This window comes from Mesoplodon mirus, assembly GCF_964341445.2.
Source record: "Mesoplodon mirus genome assembly, chromosome: 2".
Lineage (NCBI taxonomy): Eukaryota > Metazoa > Chordata > Mammalia > Artiodactyla > Ziphiidae > Mesoplodon > Mesoplodon mirus.
The window spans coordinates 193,071,159-193,093,628 of NC_138977.1; the positions used below are offsets into that span (position 1 = coordinate 193,071,159).

A 22,470-nucleotide genomic window follows, 5' to 3' on the forward strand; every position below is an offset into this window, starting at 1 on the left:
AGAAGGTTTTACTTGTTTAGTTTGGAATTGATCTTGAAATCTATTCCTTGCACAGTACAATAAATACTCAATAAATACTCTTGAATGAATCACTGACAAACTTTTTTAAAATCAGAATTATGATAACCTGATGTTGTCTTTCAGGGGTCACATTTTGAAAATCTCTCCATATATCAAAAAAAAATGATGAGTTAAAATTACAGGATACTTTAAAGGTATACATTTAACAAATTAACGCGTTTCATACCCACAAACACAAAATAATCATTTGGAGATAAGATCAATAGTCTTTAATAAGTGTGAAGCCTTGGTTAAAGCATTCTGCACTTCCTCATGTCTGAGGTTCTGACCATTCTTAGCTATTCGGCAAGTTTTTATTTTCATGTCCCATTTGGGGCACAGTTATTCTTTGAGAGCATTTTTCAGATATTACGAATTAGGCAAGAATTAGTTATAATCCTGGACAGAAATGACCACAGACATGGTTGGTCTTCCAGTCCTCAAATTACCAGCTGGCTCCTAAATCAGCAAAGTTCTCTGCCTAGCCCAGAAAAGGTTAGGAAGCAGAGCCAAGAGTGCCCCCTTATGGCGAATGAAAAAAATGACTTCATTCTCAATTGTGACTTCATGTAGTGGCTTTACCCAAGTAAACACAAGATCTTGGAGTTCCAAGTTGACGGAATATTAACTAGTCTTCTCCTTGCCCTAGAGGTCTGTGGAGATCTTTGTGTTCTGCTCAAAAGAATATATAGCAAACCCAGTGGAAAAGAACAGAGTTAGAACTCCTCCCAACCTGTTACAGGACTTCTCAAGGCACAAGGTCCAATCTTGCTCTGCACTGTCAGCCAACGGTGAAACAAAACTACGTGAATGCAGCTGGGGTTGTAAGGATATAAGAACCTACAAAGCTGCATCAGGAGCAAGAGGCCAGCAATAAAGGCAAATGCACCGTGTAGCCCAACTGTAGCAAAACCCACCATGCAACATCTCCACTTCTGGACTGGCCCACATACTGAAGAAAAATCCCCAAAGAAAAGTTTGGGAAGGAGGTGAAGAGAAAAACACTCCAACAACAGGTGGGCTCTATAGAATGTAGCCCCTGCTCATTCATTCCCGTGGTCTGAGTGGCAGATTTACTGACCACAAGTTCTCAAGGACATCTGAAGGAGACTCCATGGCAGCAACCAAAGAAGGGAAACCAAGTCATCTACGACACAGAAGCCATTCTCTGACGAGCTCTCTCCCACTACTGGAAAACGACAAACAAAAACATCCACTCAGGGCTTCCCTGGTGGCGCAGTGGTTGAGAGTCCGCCTGCCGATGCAGGGGACACGGGTTCGTGCCCCGGTCCGGGAAGATCCCACATGCTGCGGAGCGGCTGGGCCCGTGAGCCATGGCCACTGAGCCTGCGCGTCCGGAGCCTGTGCTCCGCAACGGGAGAGGCCACAATAGTGAGAAGCCCGCGTACCGCAAAAAAAAAAAAAAAAAAATCCACTCACTGTCCTGTTCTTTCTGGCCCTGACCCAAGAATCTTGTACCTGGTTGGCCAAACCAGTTTGCCTTGGTCAAAGGAGAAAGAATTGTCCTTTCTTTAGGGGGACATAAGGCCAGTGGGGAGAGTGGCATCCTCCTGGGGACGTATATCCTTCACATCTAGTACAATTTTACTCTTTTCTTTACAATTTCACTTTAGTTGCCATGAAAAATCAGATTCCACTTCAGACCCTCCCAGATGTTACTTGTGCATCTAATTTCATATAGCTAAACGACAAAGTCCATCGCCTGTCACACATTCTGTCAGTCCGCGTATATTTATTAACTCACTAATATTCCAGGCTTTGTGTTAGATTCTGGGCATACAGAGATAAGTAAGATATATCTTCAAGCTTACAGAGTAGTGGGAGAAATCACATTAGACCCCTAAATCTATGTTTTGGGGGCCCTATGGCATTGTCTCTGCCAGCTTTGGTTGCTTCATTTGTCCAAGGAGAGCATTTGATGGACAGTCCTTGAATCCAGGGTCCCACCTGCAGCCACTACCTTCAAATGGGCTAATCAGGGCTCAGTCTCCACTCACAGCCTCGCTCAGTGGAAACTGCGGATTTCCAAACCATCACCCACCCCTCCTTAGGTTTAAGACCACTCTCCTCCCCATGGGAGAGGATCAAAGGTTTGCGGGCAGTTTGTTTGATTGAACAAAAAAAGCGAAAGCATTTCTTATCCTAACTGGAGAGAACTGGACATCTTCAACGGCATAATTTTCTTGGATATAAAAACACAAAATGCCTGGGAAAGGAGAACAAGTATATTTAGAGAAATTAAGCAAACAAATTTAACGACTTGACAGTAAATGTCTCCAGTCTGGCGTTCACTGATACTTCCTCATTAGATTTATCATTTCATTATAGAGCTGCCACGGGGCATCCAAGCCCCAGATGAAGTCAAGATGCTCCCACTCAGGAATGTGCTTGTGGTACACCAGGTTGGAGATCTGGGTCAGTAAGATATTGACGTCGCTGACGTCCGCGAGCCAGTCCTGCCCCCCGCTCCAGACAGCGGTCCGCACCAGCATGTCTCTCACATTGTAAGAGGGAGGGTAACTCTGTAATGAAAACCCATAGAAAGCTTTGTCTTTGTTGTTTTAATTGACAAAAATACAATCCCCAGTAAACACTGATTAGTAAATCTCATCTGAGAATCAAAGACTAAAGTTTGAAAATCACTCTGTTTACTTTTTAAGTTGCTATTACCAGAACAAAAAGAAGCCTACCTAACCCACAAGAAAAGAATACTAGCCATTACAACTGCTAGCTATCGAGTTGTTACCCTGTGCTGGGCAAGGTAACGAGTTTCATCCCCTGGGAAGAAGGCGTCATTCTCCCAGGTAGTTGATGCCAAGCTGTAGAACCAAACCAAGTGGTTGGGAAGGAGCTTTGGAGTCATACCCACACCTCCCTTCCCTCTGGGGTGTGACACAAGTCACAGAAATTCCCTAAGCCTCTGTTTCTTCCTCTTCAATCATCATCACATCTATGTCACAGGGATATTCTGATAATTAAATAAGAAAAACATGAGCAGAGTGCCTCACATTTTAGAGCCCTTAGCACCCAAAAAGTGGTCAATTCATTTGTATATGGAAGAAAAGGTTTAGGCAATGCAATTTGGCCAAGGCCCCCCAGCCACCAGGTAACAGCCCTAGGCTTGTCTGACTCTTAAGGTCTGTGTACCTGATCACTATCCATGACCGATGCCAGAGATGACTATTTATACAGAGCCAGGGAAAGGACAAGGTCCAAAGCACGAACCAGGATGCTTAGGTTGTTCTAGGATTGACTGGGGGAAAACAAAGGCTACCTAGTCAACCCTCCCGACCATTTCCCCCCCGCACCTGAGCCCAGCCAGAATCCTCATAACTCAGGCTGGCTTCCTTGATGAGTTTTCAGGGCCCATTTTAATTCTAAAGACTCTGAAGACTTTACCTGGTTGTAATGAAAATAATTCTTGGCACTACTTCCCCAGTCGAAGGCTTGAAACTTCTGCAACTTAATAAGCTAGACAGAAGATAATTGGGGGAGAAATAAAGTTATCTAACGCAGAAATCTGATATAGCATCACAGGTTGCAAGAATTAGCCACCCCCTCAGATACCAAGTTTACACCGATACCCAGATTCTCTCTTAATTTCCAAACTGCAATTTAAAATAAAACGGCATAATTTTGCTCTCCTTTCCTAAATGACTCAATTCCTCACTGTATGATGGGAAAGTAGCTATTACATGACACAATAAAGCAGCTACACCCATGTGCCGTAAATGATCCTGGATCAGCATTGCATCCGTTGGATAAACTTTACGCTGATATTTTTTATTGGAATTTGAATCTTAAACTTTTCCAAAGAGTTAACTATCTCACTTGGGAAAGAAATATATATTACATATAACATATGGATTAATATATTAATGTGTATTTATATGGATAAATATATTTATATTAGTATGTAAATAAATTGTATATGTAATTATATTACATATAATCTCCATCATATTTCTTATATATCCATCCGATTTGACTAGTTATATTATTTAATATTTTACTAATTTAATTTATTTAACACTTTTTCTTGAGTACCAGTACCAGTAAAATCACCAAATTGTACTGTACACTGAACAATTCTAATCAGTTGAGGATACTAGAGCCATGAAATGATATTGTATATGAAATTTAAATGTATGCTTATTTAGGATAGCATGATATAAAAATATTAACAGAAAGTCACTTATTCATAAATTTTTAAGTAATGCAAATACATACCTCCTCTATATCCCCCAATTAAAAATGTCAAGAATTAAATCCAAAATTGGCGAACCAAACGAATTGGAAACTGTTTAAGCTTTGGCCAGAGGGTGGCGCCTGGTAAACAGGAAAAACCTAGGCATTCTTTGTCAGAACTGCCTTTGGCTTCAGTTCTTATCAAATGCATAAAATTCTACTGTTTTATACAATAAACAACAGTGTGAGATGAGGTACTACGGGGGAATGTTTAGCATCTGCATTTGCCATTGCAAATGACAGATATTAATACCTGCAGCACATTTAACAAGCAGAATAAGGTATGAATTTACAGGACCTGTTACTGTATCTCTTCCCTAGCTCTAATTGCCAGTGAAAATATCAATGCAAGTTGTTCTGCCCCCGTAGACAGACATCAGCTTGTCACTTTCTCACATATGTCTTTGGCTTTTATATAAAGCACCCAGAGTGAGTGTAGAAACAAAGGAAAGACGTGCCGAGAGTTCAGGCTAAACTTCAGATTTGACTTTTGTGCTCAGCGTCATAGGACTTCAAACTACGCCCTTGAAGGGGCATCTCAGAAGGAGGGAAATGTGAAGAAGACTATTTATAGTAACAAAAACCTGCTAATAAGCTAACATCCAATGACAGATACTTGGTTAAATACATTATATTAATTACATCAATATACACATGGTATGCCACTGTCGTAAATATAATAGAAAGAAAAACTGTTTATAAATAATACTAAGTAGAGAAAAGTCAGAAAGTAAAATTGAACATGCACTATGGCTATACTTAAGTGGTAATCTTATGTGGATAAAGGTCAGATGAAAATGCTTATAATACTAGGAGAGACAGTTTTTAAAGTCTCTCCTAATATTATAAGCATTTCCACCTGACCTTTATCCACATATGAATATTTTAAGTTTAAATTAATTTTAAACTATTTTAAAAATTATTTTAACATCTTGTTGGTACTGAAAATGTAAATAGGTTCAACCTTTCTAAAGTACCATACGTATTTGGAAGTCTTTAAGAGATGCCTACCTTCTGATCACTAAGTCTACTAAGACTGTATCCTAAGGAAGTCATCTGCCTAATGTATAAGAACAGATCTCTAATTCAAGAATATTTATCCCAGAATGTTTCATTGCCAAAAAAACCTATCATAGTAATAATAATAAATTCAAACAATAAAAAGTTGTCCTCAATTACAAATATTTTTAAGTGTAGTTATTGACCTGGAAAAGCATTTTTGATTATAGCAGAGACTGCTATTTGCCCCCCAGTACCCATTCTTGCCTTCTTCCTTTCAGTAATAAAATTTCTAAAGTTTTTGCTAAGCACATGGCTGCCAGGGTAAGAACCATATCCCTCATGTGCCTTCTTCCTGGGGGCTGGAACTGCCATGAAAGTGACCCAGTTTCAACCAGGCAGAAGAGGCCAGCGCCCCAGAGATGGCCAAGCTATAGTGCCGAGGGGACTGGGTCACTGCATGGCTTTCCGGAGCAGTCACAACTCCTCCACAACTGTGTGCCACTGATGTCTGGACTGGATTCTGAGGAAGAAAACTATTTATTTAGATGCTGTATTTTAGGGTCTTTGATACAGCAACTTAGCCTGCACCTCAGAAATACAATGCTGTTTAATCAAATAAAAAATAAAATTATTAAAAAGTGAATGTAGCATAATCCTTCTTCTGTAATGGAAACAATTATACCAAAAAATTATAAGATTACAGTGTAAGAGTTCAGGACATGCCACCCCAAAATATGCCGCTTTGGCATAATGATTATTTTGAGTTAAAGGCACTTGAAAAACAGAAGATGTGGAGAGGATGCTGACCTTCCTTTTTCTTTCTAAAAGGAGAACACAAAACTCCCATGTGAAAGAAGCCCTCCCTATACCAGGAGGAAGAAGCGTGCTCATCACCAGAGTCTAAAAGAGGAGGCTGACAGAAATCTATACAAAAAGACCTTGTGAAAATAACTCTTATGTCTTGTAAGTCTCCCCATATATTTTAGTTACTTTTCTAAAACTGCTACTCTTTGTTCAACCTAGTATATAAGCACTTAGGCCTAGTTACTTCTTTGGGTCTTCATTTCTGTGAGGGCTCCCATGTACACGTAAATAAAATCCATATGCTTTTCTCCAGTTAATTTGTCCTATGGCAGTCCCAGTCAGAAACCCAAAGAGGGTAAAGGAAAAATTTTACCTCCCCTATAATACGCAGATGCTAATTGTAGTTATCCCTGGTGGTAGACATACAGGTAATGTATTTTCTTCTTTGTACTCACATATTTTTTAAATTTCATAATGAACATATATGTATAACAAAAATTTTACTAAATGTCTCTTATAGTGTTTTGAAGAGCCTAGCTAATGTATATTTTGCATTTTTTTTTTTAAGCAGCAGGTTTCAAACAATAGAGAACATCAGATCTTACAAGGTGCTTATTAAAATGCAGATCCCAGAGCCATACCCTCAGGAATTCTGATTCTCAACAAGTCTTGGGTAGACCCAAGAAACTGTATTTTTTTATAGCACCCTAAGTAATTCTGAACAGCACTGTAAAGATATGTTAGGACCGGCCTTCTTCAAACAGGAGCAAGTAGCTGGGCTCTGGGCATAGTTGGCAAGGGGGCTAGAGATTCTGGAGGGTTTCTGAAACGTGTGAGGCTTATAAAGAGAAGAAGAAGATTTGTAAGCTAAATTTAAAAAACCCAGTGAAGAACTAGGTTTTAGAACTTCGAGAATGCTGAGTGCTAATTACTTATACAAAAGATCCATTTCAAATTTTACTCTGAATAGAATGGCCTTTAAGGGCACCCCCAAACTCCTGCCACAGAAACCTCCCAACTTCACATCTGAATTGTAGCCCTCAAGCCTGCCAGCATCCAGGCCCTGCACACCCTCAGCGGAAGCCTCTCCCAGCAGGGACCAGGGCTGCTGCCCCAGCATGTCCTGGGTAGGCAGAGAGTGGCAGTCCCTGGCTGGCAGCCCTTGGCCAACAGCCCAGAGGAGGGAGAATCAAGAAGATCCTATGAAACAACTGCACAAAGCAACCATTTTCTTAACAAAGGGATGACACAGGGAGCAGAAAAACAAAGGGCAGGGCTGACTTCTGCAGGGAATCTGGGCTTCAGAAACGTTCGTGGCACACATTGCAATGCAGTGAGGACCTAAAACCACATGGTCACCACTGGGCCTGAGATTGGTGCTCTGATCCACAGCCAGCAGCCTCTGACCCCAGTCAGCTGCTTGACAAAAGGGCTGGAATGGGCTTCCCTGGTGGCGCAGTGGTTGAGAGTCCACCTGCCGATGCAGGGGACACGGGTTCGTGCCCCGGTCCGGGAAGATCCCACGTGCCGCGAAGCGGCTGGGCCCATGAGCCATGGCCGCTGAGCCTGCGCGTCCGGAGCCTGTGCTCCGCAACGGGAGAGGCCACAACAGTGAGAGGCCCGTGTACAGCAAAAAAAAAAAAAAAAGAATTTTGGGGAAAAATTATACAAAAACATGTCCCGAGGTAGAAAAAGTCCCTGACATACTGTCAGGTGAAAAAAACAGCTATAAAAGAGTAAGAAGAAAAGTAATCAATCTATTTCTACAATTATGATTTCTATCTATATCTTTAACCACTTCTTTCTGAAATGATACGCAGCAAGAGACATGGAGTAGAATGTAGAGACATTTTATATCCCTGGTACACATTCTCCATCTCTGTGTGGGATTACAGAACAATTTTATTTTTCACCTTATGAGAATTTTTATTATTATACCCATATGTAATTTATAAATTTTCTAGAATGAACGTGCATACTTTTGTGATGTGTGATCATACAATCAAAACTCTATTTTAAAATTTAGTGTCTCTTACTTATATCCTTGACTGATTTGGCTCTGTTTCTCCACTGATGTTTCAGGCATACAGTGTTCATAGGTTAATGCTAAAATAGCAGCTTCTATCTCCAAAGCTGCTCTAAAGTCTTGCTTTCTGGAGCAACACAGAAATAAAATAAATCTGGGACTCAATGAAAAACTGCCAGAGGGGAGGGGGAACAAAAGAACAAACAAGTCAACCCCAATAGCTGTTTGGTGAACTCACACCTTAGTACAGTCTGCCCCGGGGAGGATAACACAAGCAACATAAACATAGTGACAGGAGCCCAGGACTCAGGAAGGAAAGCAGCTCAGATGTGTAAGTAGACTATGTTTCTATTTGCTTCATGGAATGCACAGAATTTTCTAAGGCCGATGTTCCACAAACCCCCCACTGTACTCCTGGAATGCGTACCTGGCTCCAGTGTAACATATTTTGCACAGAAGTTCCGGCAGGAGAGTGTGTGGCATACACAGCCACTCTAGACTGCAAAATAAACACGTGGAAATAAAGAATGAAAACAGCCTGAAGGAGGCATTGAGAATAAACACAGTTCTCACCTTGAAGCATTAAAAACTACAGAGCCACAATCTCAAATACGTGAGATTAAGAGCAGGAAAAAAATTCTTTGACTACAAATACGTCCTGTAAAAATATGAATAACCACACATACACACACAGAATACACATGAAAGATATACAGCAACATGGTAACCGTGGGGCTGTATTGGTTGAGATTACTGCTCATTTCTATTTTCTTCTTCATATTTTTCTGAATTTCCAAAATTTTATATAACAATCATACCTTGCTTTTATTCATCAGAAACAAGAAAAATTAACATCCCTTAAAAATTCCCTAGAGCCTTCATTCCAGAATTTTAAGACCTGTTTTCAAAATACAACATGACAAACTATGAATGCATTTAGAAACACCAGCACATTGCTGGCCAAGGGTTTACATTTTATAAAATAAATAAATAAATGTATATATACATGGGTGGGTATGTGCCTGTGTGTGTGTGTGTGTAAATGGCCATTCCAAATTTAAACACATTTATAGTAATTATTTTGAAGAAAAAGATCACTAGAATAAATATAAATATTGCAATTTAAATGATGACCGATCTCCTCATTCCATAGTTTCCACATAGGTACAATGTAGGAAGCTGACAATGGCTGGCCTGAGGTTAGCCACAGATGGTGTTCCAGGTACCTGCCAAGGTTGATTCTTATACCCCTTAAATGAAAGAGCCTTTAGAGCTCTAATGAGGTCATTCCTGCCTCTCCCACACCCTCCAACACAAAGAAGCACATTCACAGATAAAATAAAATCACTGACAGTTTAAAGCAAGTGTTATTGTAAACATACATACCATATTTAAATTTCTCTCATTAAATCCACACATAACAAAAAAGACATTTCCGCAAAGCTCCTTCAGAATGACATGAGTACAAACATGTGTACTCAGCCATTTCACAAACATACTCTGGGGAAGAAATTCTTTAACCCCAAATAAGTCCTGCAAAATAAAAAGAATATCTCAGCATTTCCTTCTGGTGTATGGCCTCCACGTCCCACCTCACAAGCAGACACATGCCAACCTTGTCCACGGATGGCCTCAGAAAGAGAAATGGCAACCAGTGGGCATTCAAACTAGGACACCTGTGCGATACGTTTACTAAGGCAATAGCAGATGTTATAGACGTGTATTTAAAGTCTCAAATGAAAAAAAGAAGGCAAAAAATCAAATAGGTCCACAGAAGACTTTTACAGTGGGAGGGGGCCTGAATGATCCTTGATCCCAGGGCCATTCTCAAAGTTTCATCTGACTCTGATGGACTGCTAGTGACTTCTGAGAAAGAGTTGAAACTGTGGTTGGTCAGCAATGTGTCTGCTTAGGACACATACATCTGATCCGATGCTATTGGCCAGTGGGCCAAATCCTGCCCACTGCCTTTTGGGGTTTTTTAGTACTTAATACAAAATTTACCATTTTAACCATTTTTGAGTGTTCAGATCAGCAGCATTAGTACATTCACATTGTTGTGCAACCATCACCACTATCCATCCATCTCCAGAACTCTTTCAACATCTCAGACTGAAACTCTGTACCCATTTAAACAATAACTCCCCATGCCTCCTCTGCCAGCACTGCCTGTTTTTATAAAGTTTATTGGAACACGGCCATGCTTTTCTCTATACACATTGTCTCTGGCTGTTTTCACAAGACAAAGCAGAGGACTTCCCTGGTGGTGCAGTGGTTAAGAATCCACCTGCCAATGCAGGGGACACGGGTTCGAGCCCTGGTCCGGGAAGATCCCACATGCCACGGAGCAACTAAGCCCGTGCACCACAACTACTGCAGCCCGCGTGCTCTAGGGCCTGTGAGCCACAACTACTGAGCACATGTGCCACAACTATTGAAGCCCACACGCCTAGAGCCCGTGCTCCGCAAAAAGAGAAGCCACCGCGATGAGAAGCCTGTGCACCGCAATGAAGAGTAGTCCCCGCTCACCGCAACTAGAGAAAGCCCACGCACAGCAACGGAGACCCAACGCAGCCAAAAATAAAAAGACAAAGGCAGAGTTCAGTAGTTGAAACAGAAACCATATGACCCACAAAGCCAAAAATATTTATTATCTGGACCTTTAACAGAAAACGTTGGCTGACTCCTGGTGTACATCAGGCCTGACCAATGGCCCCTGGACCTGTGCTCAAGTATTTCTGGGGCAACCACTATGCCCTCAAGGCAGATCGTCGTGTACATGTGTAATAGGAAATAGGAAAAAGATCTTCTTTATAGTGAACCCAAATTTGTCTCCTTACAATTTACACTTTCGCTGATGCCTACCCTCTGGAGGGACAAGCAGAGTGAAAAATTCAAATGCCTACAAAGGCAGTTTTATGGGTTGAATTGTGTCCCTCCCGAAAAAGATATGTTGAAGTCCTAATTCCCTGTATCTCAGCATGTGACATTATTTGGAAATAGGGTCTTTATCAAGGTACTCAAGTTACATAGTTGGATACTGTCTACATTGAAACAAAACAATACATTTCTCTCTGGACCTATACAGGTATATAAATTCACACACAAGGTCTATAGGAAAAGACCCCAGGCTGAGCACGGTGCTTAATTCTGAGGAAGGCGCTAGGAGAAGCCTTGGTAGTTGAAGGGTACTTTATTTGTAATCTCCGAATTGTATACAATGAAAATCGAAGGTTCTGTTATCCAAGGTATTTAAAATAAATGTGGTTAGAGGGGCCCACATCTTACCTGCCTCTCTGATCACTGGTACAGAGAATCCCATCTTAGGTGAGAGTCAGATTCTGAGGTCAGAGTATATAGTCTATATGTCCAGTGAACATATTTCTTAAATGGCCAAGAGATATGTATAAGTTAAGTATATATTTCTGTATAGGATTTCATATGTGTGTGTACAAACCTATCATACATAAAACATAGACAGTGCGTGCGTAATGGACCATCTGGCCTCAGCTGGCTCTCAACTCCTCAAAAAAACTGCTTCCTGGGACTCCCTGGTGGCGCAGTGGTTGAGAGTCCGCCTGCCGATGCAGGGGACATGGGTTCGTGTCCCGGTCCAGGAAGATCCCACATGCTGCAGAGCGGCTGGGCCCGTGAGCCATGGCCGCTGAGCCTGCGCGTCTGGAGCCTGTGCTCCGCAACGGGAGAGGCCACAACAGTGAGAGGCCCGTGTACCGCAAAAAACCCCCCAAAAACAAAAAAAAACTGCTTCCTCCTTGAGCAAAGCCTGGAGGGTTCACACATTGAGTTCCGATGAAGTTACTGGCCTCTGTTTAGGGGCCATATAATATAATAGATCACCCTCAGTGTGGTCAGGGTCGGGCATGTGGAATAGCACATCGCCTGTCTCCCATCTCCTGCCTACTCCTAGGCACGGACCCACCCTATGGAATAAAGGGCAAATTCAGGGAGGTTTAAGCTGCCTTCTCCCGGCCTTCCTCGTGCTGCTCTCTTTGTAAGGTGGGTGGGGAGTTGCACTGACGTGTTAGCCACGAGAACAGGGAGTTCCAGTGTGGAGTCAAGGACACCTTCCCTGGCTCCCCCGGATCTGGAAGTAGGGGTGAAGGGGGAAAGAAAAACCACAGACAGAGGAAAACCCACTGTTCCATTGAAAGCAAAACACAGGGGAGGAAGGCACACCTTCTTCCTCTAAAGGCCAATTCTTCAGAACCAAAAGGGAAATCTGTAAGGGAAGGGAGTAGAGGTGAGGGGAATCCAAGTACCTTAATGAGAAGATCTGGAAATCGTCCTAATTTAACTAAAGGGCTAGTAGCGAACTGGGCTGAGGCCACGGGAGCCAGGGCAAAAAACATTTTAATCTTTTTGGCCAGCTCCGGGATCCGTGAAAATGCTATGAAACCTGTGGGAACAAAAGGAAAATAACAGAATTCCATCTTCTGGGACTTTTCTCTGAAAAGGCAAGGGCAGGCATGCGTGTCGCCTTCTAGTGGCAATCTGAGAACTGTGCAAGCGATGCCAGGAGGCAAAACTCGTGAAACGAGGGCCTCTGAACTCCTATGCGCACAAACACTGTATTTGATTAAACCAGTAAATCAAGTTTTGCTAAGTGCTTGTTTCGATTTTCAGCCTACATATATATGCACTGGAAGAAATCCGGGTTGCTAGAACCAGAAGATGTTTCCCGTTCCTTTAATGATGTAAGCCAGGGAATGGAAGACTCTTCCTAACAGCTCCACCCCACTGTGTCCATCCCCTACTGCCCCCACTCCATCACCAAGAATGATGTACGAACGTGCTCAAAGCAGTCGCCAAGGACTCGAAAGGAACTTACACATTTAGTATCCTCTAGTTTTAAAATATCTTTTAGCTTCCTCTTAGGTCACTTCTTGCCTTAAACTTGGCCCCAGAATGTCAATTTTGAAAGCAGTGGGGCAAAGGACACCAATGGACAAGTCATGGAAGAACAAATATAGATGAAAAAAATGCTTAAGTCCATTAATAAGAAGGGCAATTACGTCCATGTTTCTTGTTGCTTGAAGCCTCTCAAGCTGACAAAGAGGAGTAGTAGTGAGGGCAAGGCAACTTAACCACGTATAAGGAGATGCTTTAAAGCATTCATACCTTTCATATCATAGTTTTCTTCTAGGAATGTATTCTAAGAAGATTGTGTGATAGGAACACAAAGATATTTGTCATAGTAAACACTAACGGGGGAATTAAATAAATTATGGGACAGGTCTCTAGTCCCTAATCAGAGGAACCCTTGTTTGCTCGAATTATGAGCATTTGGGTGGGGGGGGGGGCAGGCCACGACGCGTGGCTTCAAGGATCTCAGTTCCCCGACCAGGGATTGAACCCAGGACAAGGTAGTGAAAGTTCAAAGTCCTCCACTAGGCCACCAGAGAACTCCTGGCAATTTTTATTTTTTTTAAACTTTGCTAAATTTTCTGTTTCTGTTTACAATGAACACACAATACTTTTATCATCAGCATAAATTAAAAATATATATGACTTTTAAATATTATTTGTAAATAAAGTGTACTATGGCATCCTTGTAGCTAGCTTTATTCCACTTCACTTTAAAAAATCAGTGTATTTCCTTGTTTTCTTTATAGAAGTCTCTGCACTTACACAACTTTCTGTTTTCTACTCTCTTACATCCCCATATCACTTAACTAGGAAAATATGTAATAGGCTGTGGTTTACATTGATTCCTTCAATCAAGGGAACCATACATCATGTTCATCTATTTATGCTTGTCTGAATTTCCAGAGAAGACTCAATATTACCAAAATTCTTTGCCCTATTCATTATTTCTGCCTGGCATTAAAAAACAAACACAAAACTCTATCTGAACATTATTTTTTTATATTTCACTTTTAAGAATGAATACAAACTGTAATAAAACATTACATCAACCTCTCATCTTTATTTTATACATACCTATCGTGGTGCCTTGAGAATGACCCACATAATACACTTGTTCTTGGCCAGTTTTATTCAGAATGAAGTTAATTGAAGCTGGTAGGTCATAATTTGCCATCTCATCGTAACTGTAATCCAAAAAAGGAAATCCTTCATTGAGACATTGCATGCAAATACAACAGCATACAAGTGTGCTGCTTGATGAGTTATCGCAAAGTGAACACAGCTGGGTAAACCAGCCCTGAGCACAGGGAAATGAACATTACCAGTGCTGCAGAAGCCTCCCTGGGCTCCTGGCTAACCATGCCTCCCCCAAATAACCACTATTCTCCTTTCTTTCTTTCTTTTTTTTTTTTTTTTTTGCGGTACGCGGGCCTCTCACTGTTGTGGCCTCTCCCGTTGTGGAGCACAGGCTCCCGACGCACAGGCTCAGCGGCCATGGCTCACGGGCCCAGCTGCTCTGCGGCATGTGGGATCTTCCCGGACCGGGGCACGAACCCGTGTCCCCTGCATCAGCAGGCGGACTCTCAACCACTGCGCCACCAGGGAAGCCCTATCCTCCTTTCTTAAACCATAAATTAGTTTGATCCATTTGGGAACTTTTCTATGAATGGGATCAAACAGCATGTATCGTTCTGCATCTGACTTCATGTTTGCCGTCACATATAGCTGTCGGCTGGTCATTGTGTAAATACATGACACTTTATTTGTTCACTCACTGCTGATGGGCATTTGGTAGTTTCCAATTTTTCGCTATTACAAATAGTGTAACAACAAGTATATTCTTGGAGATGCCTTTGGTAAAAGCTCTCATTCCTGTGTTTCACGGCCTCGGGTAGGTTCTGGTTTTACAAATGGGGAAGCAAGCCTGAAGGAGGCATGGTGCTGACTTTCTCTAATGCCTGGTACAGAGACACAGCCCTGAACCTGTACACATGTGTACTGACTGTAACCACCACTTGCGCTGTGCCAGGCTCTGTGCCAGCGTCTTTCCTTGTATCCTCTCCTTTAAGCCCCCAGTGACCTTATGAGAAAGGTATTTATTAGCCCCGTTTTACAAAAAGGCAACAGACACAGGGCTTATGCCACATGCCTGATATCATGCAGTGATCCACTGGTATAGCCAGAAGTAAGAGAGAGAAGAGGAGAACGTCTAGAAATCAGAAGAGTGAATATTTTCAGGACGTGTTTATGGAGGAAGGGAGAAGGGTATGGTACACAATTTACACAGCGACACCCACACCACCAGGAATGTCAAAATAACTAAAAATCCCTTATTGAATCTAATCCATAAATGTAATCATTTATTTATAATTTACCTTACTGCTATTTATTAAATTCCTAACAAGGTATAAAACCTTTCATAAACCATTAATTTCCCATCATATGATCTTGAGTTTCCCATCTATTTGCCTCCCCAGTGTCTATGTTGAGGGTACCAAGGAAAAAGATCCCCCCGTCATAATCAATTCAAAGATACCTGAAGGCCCAGAATTCATCCTGAGAAACTGAAAGAGTCTTGTGTTTCTGAGACCAGGTGTTTCCCCTGCTGTTCCCCATCCACACATCAAAACCCGCATCTGCCAGAATGAAGCCCAGGCTGCTGTTGGGCAGGTTTGTGACCCAGTTACTGGAATCGGCCAGCAAGCCATGCTGCAGGAACACAACTGGTTTGGGACCTGGAAAGCAATCATGTTTAGGAATTAGCAGCACTAAGCTTCAAAACAAACATGATATCTTGCTAAATCAGAAAAGTCACAAAAGATCACAAAGCAAATAATGAAACAGAAACAAAAGACTGAGGTAGCATTATCATTCCGTGGTAACTGTACTATATATACTGTGTGAAGGGCGCTTGGGAGCTCTATGTTTTCCTTGGGCACATTAAGACACTTCTCACCCATCCAAGGTGCTCTGGGGCTGGGCCATGAGGAAGAAGACTTGACCTTAAAAGACCAGGAAGTCAAGCTAACCAAGAAGAGACCTTGGCAACATATGGGGAGCAGTAGGGCAGGACTGCCTTGTTCCAAGAGGCGCTGCCGCGGGTCATCAGTCAGAGAGAAGGAGCGTCGGCAGTGCGGTGGCCTCTGCCGGGGAAAGCAGAGTTAGAGCGAGGCAGAAGGAGAGCACACTGGGGGCCAGATTCCTTGTGCTGGTTCCAACCTGTGCCTCTCCAGACACTTAGTGGAAAACCTGAGGCTGTGCAGCTGACTTCACAGGGCAGAGTCCTGAGAAAGGAGGACGGGTTTCAGTGGGGGTGGGAGAACCGAGGAGGGGAGAGCAGGATAGAGAGTGGGGCAGCCAGGCCAGGACTGAGCTGGAAGCGGGGTCAGGTGCCAGTTTTCAGGGACCAGGAGTCAGCTGCCTACCTTTTCTTTTTCTTTTTTTTCTTTAACATCTTTATTGGAGTATAATTGCTTTACAATGTTGTGTTACTTTCTGCTGTATAACAAAGTTAGTTTCAGCTATACGTATACATATATCCCCATATCCCCTCCCTCTTGCATCTCCCTCCCACCCTCCCTATCCCACCCCTCTAGGTGGTCACAAAGCACGGAGCTGATCTCCCTGTGCTATGTGGCTGCTTCCCACCAGCTATCTAGTTTACCCTTGGTAGTGTATATATGTCCATGCCACTCTCTCATACTTCGTCCCAGCTTACCCTTCCCCCTCCCCATGTCCTCAAGTCCATTCTCTACGTCTGCGTCTTTATTCCTGTCCTGCCCCTAGGTTCTTCAGAACCATTTTTTTTTTAGATGCTATATATATGTGTTAGCACACGGTATTTGTTTTTCTCTGCCTACCTTTTCTTGATGGGGAATATTTCAAATTCCCCTGAAATCTCTCTGCACTTCCATCCCTAACCCCACAGAAGGCTTCAAGGGAGAAATCTGGGAGTTGGCAAGTTGAAGATATACCAGGAAACTCTTTAAGCATAGCCAATAAATAACTTCGGGATTCCCACAGGCAATTAGGAGCCACACTGACACTTTCCCAGGAGGTGAGCGTGAAGCCCAGGAAAGTGCAGGCGGCCAACTCAGGCATGTGCCCACCATGCATGTGTGCCCACCATGCACGCGTGCCAATTATGGTGGCTGAGGGGCTTCCAACAATACCTGCAAATACCCCCACTGCAGCCCGTACCTACCATTCACCCCTGCTCGAGGCTTAAAACATTCCCAGACCCCTCACCCTACACTCCATAGAAGGGTTTCCCAAAGTTCCTATATTTGCCCCATACGTTGAATTTCCATGGACTTGGCTTTGCCTAAAACAACCACTACTGCAATCCAGGTTATAAAGAGTCTCTGTTTAACAGAAAAAGAAACAAAGAAAATATGTTTAATTACTTTGGAATTTAAATAAACTGTTTACATTAAAGGGTAATCTATGGACATCCATTAACTCTATGCCACAATCAGCTGGGTACCTACAAAATGAAAGTAGCTGCACAAGGACAAAGAGAACACAGCTACACACACACACACACACACACACGCACAGCCAGACCATGCAGACCCCAGGGTGACAGCAAAGCCATCCAGTGTGTGTCGGGGGAGGGGGTGGTGGAGAAAACTCAGTGATTTGTTAAGACACCTGTCAAGGGGGAAGGGAGAGGATCGAAGTCACTTTTTTTTCTAATTCTCTTTTTGTTTGTTGGGATTCCCCCATCCCTCACTTCAAGCTGAATATGAAAGCTCAATGAACAGATATAAAAGATGGCACCACATAGGAAGAAAATAGTGAATCTGTTCTTGAAAAGCCAGGTGTTTTCAAATCTGGAGGATCCGGGCCAAGAACTGCAAAGCATATGGCAGACCCCACGGCTTGCTCGTGGGACATGCCAGCAGGGGAGCAAAGGGGCTGGCATGGGAAGGCACATGGCTGAGAAATGGCACCTCAGCAACCTCAGGCATCTCAGCTGGGTCCTACTCATTCATCTGAAGAGTTTTTTTTTTTTTTTCTTTTTGCGGTATGCGGGCCTCTCACTGTTGTGGCCTCTCCCATTGCGGAGCACAGGCTCTGGATGCACAGGCCCAGAGGCCACGGCTCACGGGCCCAGCCGCTCCGCGGCATATGGGATCCTCCCAGACCGGGGCACGAACCCGTATCCCCTGCATCGGCAGGCGGACTCTCAACCACTGCGCCACCAGGGAGGCCCCCTGAAGAGTTTTTACTGAGAATTTTACTGTATAATAAGCAGTGCACTAGAAGTTAAAAAAAATCGAGTGATTCAAAACACACGTCACATTTTGTATAAACCTGTCCTGGTACCTACTATGTGTTAGTCACTGTGTTAGATTTAGGGACACGAAAGTGGGTAAGCCACGCTCCCTCCCCCATGGAGCTCCATTCTAGTGAAGGAGACAGACACACGATTACCTTCTAGCCCAGTGTGGAAAAGGCCAGACCACCACGCAGGAAAGCCCAGAGGAAAGAGAAAAGTACTCAGCCAGGAGAGGAATATTCGAGCTGGTTCTTAAGTAAGAGACAGACTGCCCCACAAAGGGTTCAGGTGAAGAAACGGCAGCCTGGATTGGCAGAGAACTGACACTGCATCCCAGGCCTCAGCCAGATGGGACCCCAGAGTGTACTGTAAAATGTAAACACTCCCTATAGGAGTCTGATGCACAGGCAGTTTGGGGAACCGCTGGTAGGGCATGGTGCCTTGTCTGACCTGGGCACAGAGGGGAGATGAAGGACTTCCTTCAGGGGTGCACATCCTTGCAGGTGTGGCCAGCTCCCTTTCCTCCCAGAACAAAAGGGGCCTCTAAGGACGAAGCTGCAGAGGATACAACCCACTGGGCTTCCCATGCCCGTGATTCCATTAGACATGATGGGCCACCAACAAAGAGAAAATATTAACAAATCCTGTCCTGGGATGGAAAATGAGTGCTAAACTGCTTGTCCCTTCCCTCTGGCATTTCGTGAATGCAAAAGGGCAGCAGAATAGACAAGGGCACTGTGATGGGCCTACCCACATGTCTGCCAGCTTCTCCCACCTGCTCCTAAGAGGGGGGGAGTGGGGAGAAAGGAAGGCATTATGTCATCTTTCCCATCCCGCCACCAATCAAGGATTTAAGGATTTGCTGGAAAAAGAAGTTTCTCTCTAGGAGGGTTAAACCTACTGCCATTCACATCTTCCAGTGAATTACTTTAATCAGGTTTCTTGTCATCCTGCTGAGAGGAGCCATTGAATTAACAGCTAGCTATATTAATATGCACCCCTGTGCTCTAAGGCACTGTGCTGAAAATCCTATGAAGTTAGTACTATCTCCATTTAACAGAACAAGAAATTGTGGCTAAGAGAAGTCAAGTAATTTGCACAAGATTAGATAAGTGCTAAAAAGTGGGGGAGCTGGGATTTGAATCCACGTAAGTCTAATGCCAGGGTCCATGCTCTTAGCGGTTTTGCTACGGGAAAGGCTAACAAGAGAGAGTCATTCTACAACATACAGAGGCCCTCAGGGAATGACAAGCCAAAGAGAGAAAGCTATTTTGGAGGGAGCTGGACCAACTGCTTGGAAGAAAGGAATCTCTAGTAGATGGATGGAGGAGACAGAGAACAGGAGGCCAGGCCACGATATGCAACCTTGCCTGCTCAGGCAATTCTTCCAAGGACCAGCCTAGCCCACACACTCCAGCACCTGCAGCCTGGTCTGTCTTTGAGCAACAAACCAACAGGTCAGGACAAGGGCTGCATTTCCTGCTGTGCCCTGCAATTAGCTTGTCCAAACTGGCTGTACGAGGGCTGGGGGCTGAGGGAAAAGCCTAAAAGTACCTTGGCCCAGAGAGGGCAAGTGACTTCATCACAGTCACCTACGTAGTTTGCACAGAGCCAGCAAAGAGATGCAGCCCAGTGACGGGCCGCCACGGCGCTGCCTGCCCGATGGGGCCAAATGTGGGTGGAAGCCAGGAGGGGATTACTCAGCCTCCAAAAATGAATCTGCTGAGCCCACAGTCTCACAAGAGGAAGATAACTGGGTGCATGGGAAAGTTCCTCCTGCCTCCCAAGCCCTGGCCTTCTCTACCAGGGCAGTGTCTGGACAGGCCTCCACCATGCTCAAAAATGGTGTGAGAAATCAGCTGAGGTCCAACAAAGAACCAAAAGAAGGAGGAAGAGGAGGAGATCACAAAGATCCATGCGTTGACATGAAACAGACTTTGGTTCTTACTGGATATGAAACCCTTCAGAATTTACTCAATCTCTCTGGAGTATCGATGTCCTTTTCTAAAGTGGGGATGATACAATGGCTGATAAATCATAGTGACTCACAGTAATAATAAATGTACAAATGTAATAATAAATCATTACTAGAACGCAAGCTCTGTGAAGAAAGACAAGACGAAGTGGCATTCTTTAGCCGAGAAAAGGCTAATGGCAAAAGGAACTTGGCAGATGTGATTAAGGATCTTGAGATGGGGTAGCATCCTGGATTATCGGGTGGGCCCAGCGTAATCACAGGGCTCCTTCTAAGAGGGTCAGAATCAGAGAGAGATTGGAAAATGCTACCCTACTGGCTTTGAAGATGGAGGATGGGGCCAGAAGCCGAGGAATGTGGGCAGCGTCCAGATGCTGGAAAAGGCAAGTGAATGGATCTTCCCCAAGTGCCTCCAAAAGGTAGCCCTACCAACACCTTGATCTTAGGACTTCTGGCCTCCAGAAGAGTAAGGTAATAAATTTATGCTGTTTTAAGCCACTAAGTTTGTGGTAGTTTGTTACAGCAGCGGTAGGAAACTAATACAGTTGGGGACGAGTTTGCACCCCCATTTTTCAGATAAGGACTCTGAGGCACAGTGTGGCTAAGTAGCCTGTGCAGAGTTGCACAGCCACCAATCCCAAACCAGGACTCAGAGGCGGGCAGGATGTCTCCTGGGCCTGAAGAAGAGAGAGACCTGGCTGCTTGCTAGTTTGGCAGGAGCCTGCATGACCTAAAATCTTCTAGAAAAGCTTAGAAGACAGACTGTAAGTTGCATAAGGGCCCCCCATCTCCTCTGCAAAGGCAGGTTCTAGACAAAATGGCAACAAGGACCTGGCTTATGGTGCACAGGCATCCCTGGCACCCCACACTGAGTAATACAAAGTCAGGATCATCCCTCACTTTAGACCTCCCTGCAGCCATCCATGGGACTGGACAAAGCCAAAGTCCAAGGGCTGGTTCAACCACGCCAAGGACAGGCTGTCGATCACCCAAAGAGCCAGGGCCCAGGGGGCTTCCTGAATCTGCCCCGACTGCTTAAGACAAACCCTAGCCAGCATTGTGGCATCTGGTGGATTTATTGTTATTATTACCATTCATCAGTAACAGCTACCTATCATGCACCACATTTCACATAGATTACACTGTTGCAAGAGAGCTGTTAAGATCCACCCCCATGTTACAGATGAGGTAACCGATGCCTGGAGAGAAAGGTCAGGTAACCTGCCCTGGAACAATCACCTCAGCAGTGAGCCAGAATTGAAACCCAAGTCAGCCACATTCTGAAGTCCTTGCTTGTAACCACTACTCTAAAGAAAACTTCATTCAAAAATAAAGAGGTAGGGGGCAGGGGGAGTGCTTATAAATATTCCGTTTGTACGTGGCCACTTCAAATCAAGCCAAGCATTAGTTCCTAAAAGTGGCTACATATCAAAATCATCTGGGGGCATTTCATGCACATTTCTGCCCTTGGTCCTGATTTAGGGAATCAGGAAGTCCAGAGACGGAGCCTGGAAATATTTATTTTCGGCAAGCTCCCTCAGCTCTCCTGACGTAGCCCATCCATAGCTGTGTTCAAAGTGGATTCATTAAAAGGGAAGCATGTCCAGCCCTCTGCTGCACCAGGCTGGCCCAGAGAAGAGCCCAACCAGACGCGGAGATCCCGGGTCCAGCATCCAAGAGGCCCCTGAAGGTAATTCTAGGGCCTCCTACTCCAGAATTATCAAGAGCAGACTTTCATTTATCCACAACAGGGGACGACTGGGTGAATTTTTGTAGTCTAATTCTAATTTGAAGAATTGGCCTCAAAAACAGCCCAAAACACTGTCAACAAATAACATTAATGGGAAGACTCGGCCACAACACCTTATATTCACTGGAGGAAGAAATAAGGAGAGGCTTATCTCCAAAGCACTCATCACCAGGAACTTAAGCAATGGAAGCTGGTACGCAGGTTATCTAAATCAAGCACTTTGCACAGTGTCCCTTGATCAGAGACATTGCTGCAGTGCTAAGAGCCCAACGGGCAGACATGCCATCACAAGCCATGGGAATCCTGTCTTTACTACCAACCACCAGCTACTTTATAATAAGCAAGTTAATTAACCTCTGTAACCTTGGTTTCCTCCTCTGTAACAGGGGGTAGTAAGAGTCCTGACATCCAAC

At 43.8% G+C, this 22,470-nt stretch overlaps 1 protein-coding gene across 1 annotated transcript in view; it reads right to left on the reverse strand.

The window, feature by feature from the left end:
- Positions 1-1,793: 1,793 nt before the first annotated feature.
- Positions 1,794-22,470, reverse strand: part of LIPA (lipase A, lysosomal acid type) — a 34,912-nt gene continuing 14,235 nt past the window's right edge. Inside the window, exons 4-10 of the mRNA XM_082611562.1 lie at positions 15,585-15,783; positions 14,123-14,232; positions 12,442-12,578; positions 9,548-9,694; positions 8,589-8,660; positions 3,481-3,552; positions 1,794-2,603 (exon numbers count right to left, since the gene is read on the reverse strand). Coding sequence (XP_082467688.1) covers positions 2,370-2,603; positions 3,481-3,552; positions 8,589-8,660; positions 9,548-9,694; positions 12,442-12,578; positions 14,123-14,232; positions 15,585-15,783 — 971 coding nt within the window. The 3' untranslated portion in view covers positions 1,794-2,369. The remainder of the gene's footprint in view (positions 2,604-3,480; positions 3,553-8,588; positions 8,661-9,547; positions 9,695-12,441; positions 12,579-14,122; positions 14,233-15,584; positions 15,784-22,470) is intronic.